Below are 12,836 nucleotides of genomic sequence, written 5' to 3' on the forward strand. Positions count from 1 at the left end.
CGTTGCTCACTGGAGCAATGCGTTGACAGGGGTCGCCGTATTGGTGTGGCGGTCCATGTGTGGAATATGTCTGTTCATTTTGCCACTTTGGCTATGGCGAGCCGTGCCTCCTAATACATGTAGGTCACAGGTCTCTCCACAATTAAAATAACCATAACAGTCTCCTAATGCGTGTATGCATATGTATTCATGTCTATGGATGGTGCTGCTACGAGCAATACTACTACTGCCTGTAGTACAAGCACTATTACTAATGCTACTACTATTTCCGCTACCGCTACTGCTCCTATAACCTAACCAATACTACTGCCGCTATCTCAACTACTTTGCACCGTCTGCTAATAAGGACTAGTAATGAGGAATAGTAAGACCAGTAACACCAATCAGAGTGTAAACGGAAAGTGAAATTAATGACTGAGGGAGATCGAAAGATTGCAACGTCAGTCATTTCTTGTACTAGCACCCGAATAAAAGGTTGAAACTGTCCGAGCTGCTCCACTGTCTATCCCTCCCGCAACCGTTGTCCCTGCTCCTGTGACGCACCGGCCATGTAGGGCCAGGCTGAGGCGCACTGGTTGACTCCCTTGGTTCGCAAGTGAAGTTCCCTTGGTTTGCACTAAACCTCGCACAGCAGCTATAGTCTCACTACACTACAAGGAGTCGAGTCAGTCGACAGTGCATTATTACAAGCTCACAACATGTTGCATTCATCATGTGAGCTTACAGATCTGCTTTTTTCCCCACACACACACACACACCACAACATTGGCGTACGATCAAGTGTAAAACAGGACAGAACCCCTTTTGTTGTTAGCATTACGCTATGCTTTAGCCATTGAAAAATAGCAGATCTACAAGCTCATAGCGCGCCACTCGAGCTTGTAGGTCTGCTATTTTTGAAAAATCGACCGACATAGAAACATAGCTTTTTCAGAAAACTGTCAGGATGTAGAAGACATTTTTTTAATCTGATCTCAGGTCAGAATGGGATAAAGTGAGTGTGGTACCTCGAGTTTGAACTCCAGCTGAGCCAGCACAGACAGCAGGAGATGACTGTCGATGTTGTACAGCTCTAGGATGAGATCAAACACGTGTTCTGACAGGTCACTGACGGACGTCTTCCCCAACATCAGCACCTGGTTGAAGAACTGACGGACGGACGGATGGAGAGAGAAGAGACAGATAAGAGGTAGGGATGCCAACAACGAAGTCTCTGAAATCGATTTTATTTCATAATCGAAAATCAAAAAATAAATAAATGGAATAGCCAACATATAGGCTAATAAGTAAGGCTGCATGATATATCGAACATGTACCTTCATCAGAGTGGAGAATATAAGTATAAATCAAGTTGAGCAAAGCCACTCATCTCTGCCCCTCTCTCTAACAGACACAGTTAACGATCGCTTGTTAAGTGACTGCCAGACAGACAATCATATGAAATGAAGGCAGTTGTAGAGTAGAGTGTAGACTAGTGAACTGAAAGTTTTCTGTTTATATCAAGTACTTCATACCAGCCCCTCAATTCATTGATTATTAATCAGCAGAGCTGTCCAATATTCGATTTGGCTGATGGTCACTTTCTGGCATCCCTAATAAGAGGCGACAGGATAGACGAGACTCATACACAAGCTGCCTTTCTCATAGTGGGACGCTATAAGCGAATAGCGGACACGTGACAGAAGCATGTCGAAAAGACATGACGTGAACACTTCTGCCTTCTACAACAGTACTGCGAGAGACATTACAGACAGGGCCATGAATGGAGGGATTGAAAAGTATGGATAGAATACGTACAGTGCAGGTTCAGTATATCCTGTCAGGCAGAAACCTCTTTTCTCCATAGTTTAACCTTTTATGTTTTTTAACGCCCTACTTGATCATACTACAGCATCACAAAAATGCCTAACACGTAGCAGATCTACAAGCTTGAAACAGCACTAAGCGACACGGTTTGAACTTGTAGATCTGCTACTTTTTTGCACACAAAAGAAATTGACATATGGGGTTTCTACCTGACAGAGTTGACATATAGTGCTTTCGCTTCATCTCTTCTATCTTAGACACTCCCTTCATTTTCTTACGTATACACAAACTGGAGCCTGACAGCCAGTCGATATAACGGGCCAGTATTTGCATTCGTTTCATGAACAAGTAGTTAACAACCCAAGGCAGAAATCTCAGTGGAGTCACTCAGACCTGAATTTAAACAGCCACATTAAGACCATTACAAGTCAGCCTGGCATCATCTTAAGAATATATCAAAGTTAAAGGACCAATCATACAGTATGTCTCAGCACTCAGCAGTATGTGGATAATTATCAGATGACTGCAGTTGCTGCTACTGCTCGAGTCCATACTAATTACCAGTGGATCATATCACTCTAGTTCTCAGATCTTTGCACTGGCTCCTCAAATCATTTATTTAAAAATACAGTTGCTAGTCTCATTTTCTTTTTTTACACTGAAGCACTAAATGTGGTGAATAAGCATTCCATTTTTATGCAGCACATATCTGGAACAAACGCCCAGAAGAGTGCAGGTTTGCTACAACTCTGATCTTTCCCTATCAGAATGTGCCTGTGACTTTCATATTGTTCAACTGGATGTTGGACTGAAAGATGTGTTGCTTCTTTGATTCTTTACTTCTGAGCCAGCCGTGTGATGTCACCAATCCTACATTCCTATTGTGGTCCAATATGCAAATAAGCCACTTGCTGAAACCTGCCATGTCTTTGCTTTGAGCAGCGGAGCGGTGCTGGGCGAGCTGAGAGGTTGTGGTATTTTAACTCACAGACTGCCGAGTGCGCCTTTTGATGCCTATTTCCGTATGTACCTCGTTGCCGATGACGCCTTATCAGTGTATCATGCCTTTTTTAATATCAATTGATTACGGTGCTCAGTAACTAATTCAGATGGAATATGAAAAGAAATATAATGAAATTAATGTCATAAGAATACACAACTGTATTACATATAACTTTGCAAGTGCTTTTATTTTTATGAATTAATTTATTTTTAACATAAATAATAATAATAATAATAATGTGTGGGACCTGAATTTCTCAATGAGGGAGAAATAGTAGATGTGCTTCCATAGGGTTTTTTGTTTGTTCGTTTTACTTTGTATGTGGTTAAATTAAATATTAATCATAGCAATGTAATTTCTTTACATACTTTAAAACGTGTCTGGAGGAGTAGCTAAATGAGGCCATTTCCATAGTCTATGAATCACAAAATAGTAAAGAGTATTTTCAGTATATTTACTGAAATTCAATTTATAATCAGTGCATTTTTCCAGTCTAAAGGCTCAGGTGACGCAGACTTCTACAAATTCCTTGTGGACATGCATGATGAACAAAATTCCTTGCATTCAACCACCACTCATTGTGAAAACCAAAGGTTTGTCGTCTCACATTAAAGATGTAGGGTTCGATGGCCTGAGCGGTCCTCTCCAAGAGAGCCTTGGCCAGGTCGTACGCCTGCTTGTTCAGATTCTACACACACGTGTGCACACACACACACACACACACACACACACACACACACACACACACACACACACACACAGAGAGAGAACATGGAAACGAGGTCAACAATAATAACATGGTAGCCATAATTACGCATGTGTGAATGGGGGCGGTTCGTATGGAACTCTAGATCCATATGGGAACGGCATGGATCCCATGTGCATCTCAGACTTCATGTATACCGTCTGTGGTGTCAGTCATTACATACTGTATATCGTCGCTGTTGGGCAGAAACCTCTTATCTCCAAATGTTTTCTTTGTTTGTGTTAATTAATGCCCCACTTGATCATACTGCAGCGTCACACAAAAGCATCAAAGCAGGTGTTGAAGCTCGAAATGTGGCGCAAAGCGACCCGTTTGTAGATCTGCTAATTTTGCCATTTTTTATTTATTTGAATCCTGAAAAGCAACAGAAAAGCAAACGTAAAAAGCACAAGGTTTCTGCCCGACAACAACAATATTTGCATGTGCAACTGACAAACGAACCCAGAATGGGTTAAGAACTGCTGATAGAAGGCATTTATAGAATCGGCCTCTGGTCTTAATGGGGTAAACAGTGTGCCAGTGTCGCACACCGAAAGTAGCCGTGTGTGTGTGTGTGTGTGTGCGTGTGTGTACTGTGCGAGTGCGTTACTTCCTACCTTGTGTGCCGGTACCAGGTTGACCAGTACAGTGTCCAGCAGCTCCTGGGAGACGGTGTTTCCCTCACAGATGATGGAGCTCATCAGATCCACCATGTGCATGTGCACCTTCTGGTTGTGACCGTTGCTGGGGAAACAAACAAGGTTCATCAAGGATCCTAACCACTAACAGCCGAGTTAATCAATCAAAACATCCAACGTACGGTTCCCAGCATTAGCAACGTCCAGCTCCAACCACCCTCTAGACTTAAGTGGACTGGACCTGATATTTGGACCTGTACTTGGACCACTTTATTCCCCGTCAACACCAAATCTCTTTGCCAAAAATAGCTGATCTACAAGGTCAAAACATGTCACATTGCGACACGTTTTGAGCTTGTAGATCAGCTATTTTGGGATAATGTTCCACCGAGAATATGGCTACTGGGTTTCAAGTGGTTAATGACAGTACAAGTGTGTGTGTGTGTGTGTGTGTGTGTGTGTGTGTGTGTGTGTGTGTGCATGCGTGCGACGTGCGTGTGGTTGGGGGCTTCCGATTTGTAGCAATAAGGTCACAGGTTTGAAAACAAAGTCACCGACACATAAGAGAAATGAAGAGGCAGATGTATCGATATATCTTTCAAGAGGACACAGTGAAACAGAGAACAAGACAGGGAGTTTTTCTTCGTGCATTGAATTTGCTACTACAGAATTATCAATCATGCTGTAAACTCCATTACCCTCCCTGTGTTACGGTGTAGCGATTGTAGATTACATTACAATGGAGAAGCATGGCTTATTATCAGACCTGGTGTGTCAATGACTGACAAGTCACCAATGCTCGTCTCATTAACTCCCATTCACTGGGAGAAACGTGCACGCACGCACACAGGCACAGGCACACAGGCAGGGGGGGGGGGGTGCATGTGTGTGAGGCAGGGGGGGGGTGCATGCGTGTGAGGCGGGCAGGTGGGTGGGGGTCGGAGAGAGATGGCTCCACTGTTTGTTTCTTTATAATGAGCGAGAGATTTACTGTAGACTGGAGATTCTGTTCCACGTTTTGCTTTGGCAATGTAAACGCATGTTTTCTCATGCCAATAAAGCCATTTGAATTGAATTGACAGATTCACTGCTGCTGTACGCGTATGACAATGAATGCAACACACACACACACACACACACACACACACACACACACACACACACAGGCTATGGTACTCACTTTATGATGACAGTGAACAGCGTTCTGTACAGCTGGGTAAAGATCTCGTTGCTGTCTTCTAGTTTAACGCAGATGTTGTAGGACTTCACCCTGGCAATGTTCTACGAGACAGAGAGAGAAACCAGGTTATTCACACCACAGAGACAACCATACAGAGATCTGTATAGTATATGGACTTCACCCAGGCAATGTTCTACGAGACAGAGAGAGAAACCAGGTTATTCACACCACAGGAGACAACCATACAGAGATCTGTATAGTATATGGGCATACAAAGGGACAAACAGACGGGCTTTATTAGATCATTCTGGACAACCACTGTTCCGACGACTTCAAACTGGGCACACCACTTCTTCAGGCCCTCACCGAAACACACACCGAGTCTGAAGTCCACCGCTCGGACGGTGCTCGAGATACGCGGGTGGGAATCACGCATATCATATCTCACGCAAACACCTTAATTGCCCGGGAAATGGTGAACAACATGAAAATGGTGTTTCCACATGAAACACCGGTCTGAAGTTTCTGAACCAATCAGAGTGTCGCATCCCTTCAGGCGATGGGACGGTAGCTAGGGACGGTGGCTAATGCTATGCGCAACAGCGTGGTGTTGTTTGTTTATAAATCAGACGGTCGCCCAGCACAACCAGTTTACTGTTATGTGGCTTATTTCTACCCTATAATGTTTTCAGAAACATATTTTAGCGTGATGATTAAGTTGAAACCGAGTAATACACTGTCTGGATGTTATCTTGAATGGAAATAAAAACGGAGTAATCTGTAATCAGAAGCAGCTGTGTTGCATGGATGCGCAGACATGGGGAATTAAACATGTGAGCTTCATTTTTATTGGCTTTTATCGATGTGTATCTCTACACGTCATCACGCAGCACGTTTTCGTTTTAATAAATAAATAATACAATCGTTTTTATGGACCTTTGATATAAAAACACACAGAAATGAGAATTTTCCCATTTTTTGGCATCCATTGTTAGGTATGCCCATATGATGACCACGGATATGGTCTAAAAGTGTGAAAAACGTATTTTTCATTTCACTGCGCCTTTAAATAAATGTGCCCAGCGATTTATAGCAGTGGAGCACTTTTACCGACGGACCGGATGCTATCCCGGATGTGGGTGGAGCAGCTAAATGTAGCCAAAACACTAACTGCAATCCACAACAACAATCTACCGCTACTAGCGACTGGACAACACATTCTCTTTTCTTAGAATTAGACGGGATGATTTAGATCGCGAGTTATTAACGTTATAAGATGTTCAGTATCGTCGGCTAAACAGGGACGGGAACATTTTCGATTATCCGTCTGGGGCCCTTAAACTGTTTTAACTTATTTTTTGTTTATCACAAACATGCAATCAATCACAGGGGTTGTACCTCCAGCAGGTAGCAGTATCTGTTGAACTGAGCACTCTTGGTGTCTTCCAGACCCTCCAGTTGTCTGGTGATGAACATGAAGATGTCCTGTAACACACGCAACAGTTACTACTGCACCGTCATAGTGCCCCCATGTCTTATATACATACTGTACTGTTATAGTCACATATTGTCACGGTGGAAACCTTTTGGCCAACACCATGTTCGGGGGAGGCTTATTGCCAGTATCAGCCCGATAATGTGGGAGTCTGTCCCCGTCACAATGCGCTAGACCACTGGGAGATGGATTGCTAACAAATACCAAAATAAATACCAATGTGCTTTTTAATTAGTCTTAGTCATAAATGTATATAACCCATTTTGGCAGTACGTTATGCTTTAGCTAATTGAAAAATAGCAGATCTACAAGCTCATAGCGCGCCACCGAGTGGCGCGCTACGAGCTTGCAGCTCTGCTATTTTTGAAGAATCGTGAAAAGTGACATGAAAGGGTTTGAGAACGACTGACATAGAAAAACATAGCCTTTTCAAGAAAACAGTCAGGATTTAGATGACATTGGCTGAATCGTTCCCAGGTCAAAATGGGTTAATACCAATATCTTTGACATTGTGACACGTCTGCATGGAGATATGAGGGTTCACCCCACCTTCAGTTTATCCGGCGAGGTGCACGGAGCCACCGGGGCGTATATCCTGAAGATGTCGGCCAGGCAGCAGGCCACCAGCACCCTGGCGTCCTTGTCCGGGTGCTTGAGGAAGAGGTCCGAGGCCAGGTGGAGCGCCAGGTTCAGATACAACTCCTTCTCCTCCTTGGAGTCCTGGTCCATGTCCTTGAAGGTCTTCCACACAATCTGGACACACAGACATCGGCATTGGTCAATAATAATAATAATAATAATAATAATACACTTTATTTGAATAGCACCTTTCACACTGTGAAATGGAGCTCAAGGTGCTTTACACATACATTTAAAACAGAGTAAGAACAAAGCACAAGTGCTTTACAGAAAAAGCAAACGTTAAAATAATAGCAAATTAATATAAAAACTGACCATGTGAATAACACAGATTACAAAAATCAACTAAAATGTCTTGGGTGTATTTTAAGTTTAACCCATTTAGGCCTGACCTCGAAATTTAAAATAAATCTTCTAAATCCTCCAGTTTTCTGAAATAAATATTTTCACGATTTTTCAAAAATAGCTAAATTATAACAATGTTTAAAACACCAAAAGGGGTTCCCGCCCAAATGGGTTAAAGCAATTTACAGAGGCTGCCTGTCTTAGGTATAATAGGAAACATTGGTCAGTCTTCTGTTTGGGGTCTGACATAATATAGAATAGAATAAAAATTATCAAATTCATTAAGGACTACTTTATGTTCAACTGTAATCATATTAACATAACATATTAATGTTATGTTATGGGTGTGTATCTCCACTGGCAGTGGCATGCATGCTTTGTTGTGTATAGTAAACCTGTGACCTAGAACTCTGGCCTAGGTTGCTAAGTTTGTTGCTGACAACATGTGTTCTTTTCGATAGAGATAGCTGTCAAAAAGAGTTATGGCGTTTAGAAAGCTTTTGCTGACCCCGTGGCAAAAAACATTGATGTAAAGGATGTTGTTCGGAGCTGTATGTATAACCCGGCGGGAACGCCTTTTGGTGTTAGCATTATGCTATGCTTTAGCTATTGAAAAATAGCAGATCTACAAGCTCATAGCGCGCCACCGAGTGGCGCGCTACGAGCTTGTAGGTCTGCTTTTTTCAGAAAACTGTCAGGATGTATAGAAGTCATTTTTAGAAACTGATCTCAGGTCAGAATGGGATAAGCTGTAAGTCTGGCTGGACATGCTTGGACTTCTGGAGTCGGATAGGGTGTTCCATTACTGCACTGACCTTGAGCCTGCGGACCATCTCCTCCTTTGATATTTTCTCGGAGATGTCTTTCACCCCCGGGGGGTAGGTGACCTTCCCATCTGCCATCCTCTCAGCTCAGCACTGCCTGAGAGAGACAGACAGACAGACAGACAGACAGACAGACAGACAGACAGACACGTCAGTAATCAGGTCCTACTAGATTGACGTATTATTCACTGCTGGAGGCAACGAGAGAGATACAGACACAGGGCTCGACAGTGCGACTAGGTACTCGCATTTGCGACTAAAAATATCACCGTGCGAGTTGTAAAATTAAATTTGTAGCACAGGTGCGACTACAGGATTTGACCGTTCAATCGTGATAAAGACAAGTCTCTGTCTACAGCAAGTGCACATTCTATAGTCGTGGTTCTATACCTACATTTATATTTCTGAACGGCGGTGTCGTTCGCCAAAAAGAGAAGAGCTACAAGCTAACAACGTGCGAGGCTCATTGCGGTGTTCATTTGAAGATCTGTTCCCTTTGCTCCCACGGCCCCTCCCCTCCCTGTGTTGCTGCTCCGTGCTCTTCCCATAGCATTAGCATGATAGCACAGATTCAGAAGGAATTGCTTGGACCCCGACACGTTATTTGCAAAGTTTGTTTGTAATGTTCAAAGTTCAAACGTAACTTACTTTTAACCAAACGCGGGTGAAACAGCGTGCAGCCGTGCACGCACGCGCGCGCACACACACACGGAGTGGACGGATTGATGTTTATCAAAAACAACCCTTGCTTAGCGTTTGCTTACAAAAGCGTGTACCCAGCATAAATGATAATGCGAATGACCGAACTGGCTGGATTACCGTATTAATATCAGTCAGTCAAAGCCAAGGAGAATGTTACAATACTAATTCACCATCGAGCAGCCTCTGCACTGTCTGAATGTCACACTAACATGATAGAACAGCAGGATAAAAACGGATAGCCTGTCTATCCATCCATGAGCAACATATTATCTAGACCTAGAATGCCTGTGATCATTTAATTATACTTCGTACATTTTCATGTATCATAAGGCATAGATAGCTTCCATCGTTTCTTGTAGATATGAAAATGTGCGCCATAAATGTGATAAATGCTCCGTTTGTACTCACCCAAAGACGTGGAGTGAAATATGGACAGGTGGTGTGATTAATTACCCAGCACCTATCGCAAAGCACCTGCCAATTGTGTGACCGCAAACTTTTGTGTTTCCCTGGTCAATTGGTGATGACGTCTGTGTTTGTGTCTGTGTCCCCCTCGCCCGGAGAGAAAGGCGTCCGTGTGCATCTCTTGAAAAAGTGGAGATAATTCACTAAATACGCGTTTTGTGCCAGAACTTTCACATGGATATAAAACTAGAGGACCATTTTTCACACCACGCCTTTGGAATTATTTAATGGGCGAGTACAAACGGAGCATTTATCACATTTATGGCGCACAGTTTGAACCCGAACAAGAAATTAACCTGGCCGTTCTATGGCTCTGTATGTGAAATACTGTGCATACTGTATGTAACAACAAGAGCCGTTCTAGGGCTACATATTATCTATCTAGCTCTGGTCCATAGCTCTAATGTGTTGCACGTATTAGAGGTATGGAACAGAGCTACTATCGATCTATCTACAAAGTATTAGCATAAAACAAATTGATTATATAGATTATATGAAAACAAACATAACAATGATATCATGATGAATATCACTATTTTGTGATAATTGCTGAAAAGATAGTGATATAATATTTTGACATTATTTTCCACCCCTACCTCATATCACTTAATTAAAAGAAAACCACACCCATGTGAAGTGAGGGGCGCTCTTGTCATCATACATCAGATATCATCTCATACTGGCCAATCAGAATGCCTGTTGCCTGTGATTGGTTAGCTGATTTGCTCGTTTACATATGACATACATTTTCCCTTCAATGTCAATGGCGTTTAATTTATATTTTAGTCATATTTAGCAGAATTTTGACGTAATTTCTCTGTTGATTGTCAATGGCTCATTTTGAGATGTGTGGGGACAAAGGCTGTATATAGGAGGGGCTAGCGCCCCTTAAAATGACATCATTTTTCGTGCTCCTAAAATAATTTGTGTGCTACTAGATTTTTCAACTTAGGCGCACGCCGCACACGTGCTACTTGGAAAAATGCTAAGCGTCGAGCCCTGTTTGGGCAGGAACCCATTTTGGTGTTATAGCATCATGCCGTGCTTTAGCTATTGAAAAAATAGCAGATCTACAAGCTCGTAGCGCGCGCTACGAGCTTGTAGGTCTGCTATTTTTGAAAAATCGAACAGCGACTGACGTAGAAGACTTTTTTTTAATCTGATCTCAGGTCAGAATGAAAACTGTCAGGATGTAGAAGACATTTTTAGAATCTGATCTCAGGTCAGAATGGGTTAAAAAGCCAGTCGAGGACGACCTGGTGAGTGCTCCTGCTAACGCATTTAGACAGTTTTTACTTTTTGCTTTATTCAGGCTTTGGTTTGTTTTGTCCCAAGTTGTATACTTTCTTTCCGGGAACATTTTCTAGTCCACCTCGTCCTCCTCAGTGAAGGAAGGTCAAGGTCAGCCATGTTTAGTGCAGCCCGCTACGCCGTATCTGTGTTGGAGGTGTTTTTGAGCCTTGGTAACTCGGCAACAACAACACCAACACCACAGGACTGTGAGGGCACGGTGACACCGATGGTTCTGGAGAACCCGGCCCAGGTCAGTGGTGGAAAGTACTGTACTTCAGGTGAATAGGGAAAAGAAGTTAAATAATAGCTATCACAATTTATTTATTGAATGCAAAGTCCATAAGCCAAGCGGTTGCCTCCTGGCCTGGACAATGGATCAGCGTTCACGTCGCGTCCTCCGTCAGTACCCGGGCTCGCCCGGGGAAACTAATGATCCCACCAGCAGACTAAATTCTAAGAGACGACGCCTGATAGCCAAGTCAAAGAATCCTAGTCACAGTCCCAAAGCCGACAAACAGCCATCACAATGAAACTTCTCCAGTTGATTACTTATATTAAAACTAATATCCATTCCATTTCTATACCCTCCATTTCCTATTCCAAGTGCATTTGTCTTCTATACAGTAGCCTAATATGTAACGCCCCCTCTGCTGTTCCAAAGCCCCCTCAGGTACCTTGTTTTCAGCAATTGGAAAAAGGAAGGATTGGCACTTTGTTAGTTTGTCTACTTGCGCTAACTGTTTGGGTTTTTAACGACACCACACACCACCTTAATCAGTGGAGTCAGCAGCACCCCCCCTATTCACACTCTGCATTTGTTAGGCAAGTACTTTGCACGCACGCACACGCACTATTCTGTCTCAGATAGATGTGTGTCCCTTCTACATCCCTTTACAGATAGCGAACATCATCATGGAATTAGAGTCGAGAACCAGGGTAGCATTCCAAACTTTACTGTCCTCTTCTTAATATCCAATAATGGTTAATTTGTAAAACTGGAATAAACAACCTCCGTGCATGTTGACAAAAAGCTACTGCAGTCTAGCATAATGACAAAAGCTATATTAGCTTAGCTTAGTAATTTTTACAGCATCAAGAAATGTATTTTAAACTCAAAACCACACATGAATTGCATTATTATTTAACTGCACACTTGTACCAAATACAGGAATGCAATTGTAGAAATAAACACTGAAAACTTACAAGCAAAGGCTTTTCCAAGGCACAACAAAAGAAAGGGGGGAGAGGAGCTCTGCCTCTGTGTCTCACATGAACAACTGAAAACTGCATGAACCTACAAACAAATTAGGGTTTCAGGTGTGCTGGAACAATTGAGCTGAGCTAACACATCTGAGATTACTAAACACTAATTACTGGCTGTTACAGAAATCGCCTCTAGAGGTGCAAAAGAGAAGGTTTTTAGAAGGCCACATAAGGTGTGCCATGACACGCACGCACAGTGTAACAATCAGTAGCGGCTCTAGGTGATGTTGGTTGGAGGGGCTGCCTAAGAAATCTTATGCTACGGGCCAATATACGATAGTATATGCTGATTGATTGATTGATTTATTAACAGTTTGCAGAATTACAGTACAACTCACTCAATACAAAAACATGCTATCCATTGTTCACCCTATACTACAGCATGTTCACAGAATACTGGTCTACAGCAACAACAGCATCAGCATCACATTCCACAAC

At 42.7% G+C, this 12,836-nt stretch overlaps 1 protein-coding gene across 2 annotated transcripts in view; it reads right to left on the bottom strand.

Moving 5' to 3' along the window:
• The window catches only part of LOC308310081 (sister chromatid cohesion protein PDS5 homolog B-like), a 30,253-nt gene that overhangs the window by 16,652 nt on the left and 765 nt on the right, over nt 1–12,836 (bottom strand). For both annotated transcript variants that reach the window (XM_080756156.1, XM_080756155.1), the window contains exons 2-8: nt 8,667–8,772; nt 7,417–7,620; nt 6,771–6,857; nt 5,373–5,473; nt 4,172–4,298; nt 3,417–3,497; nt 1,008–1,148 (exon numbers count right to left, since the gene is read on the bottom strand). In XM_080756156.1, the coding sequence (XP_080612282.1) occupies nt 1,008–1,148; nt 3,417–3,497; nt 4,172–4,298; nt 5,373–5,473; nt 6,771–6,857; nt 7,417–7,620; nt 8,667–8,753 (828 nt within the window). In that variant the 5' untranslated portion in view covers nt 8,754–8,772. The remainder of the gene's footprint in view (nt 1–1,007; nt 1,149–3,416; nt 3,498–4,171; nt 4,299–5,372; nt 5,474–6,770; nt 6,858–7,416; nt 7,621–8,666; nt 8,773–12,836) is intronic.

Source organism: Protomyctophum bolini (genome assembly GCF_963924005.1).
Source record: "Protomyctophum bolini genome assembly, chromosome: 22".
NCBI classification, from domain to species: domain Eukaryota; kingdom Metazoa; phylum Chordata; class Actinopteri; order Myctophiformes; family Myctophidae; genus Protomyctophum; species Protomyctophum bolini.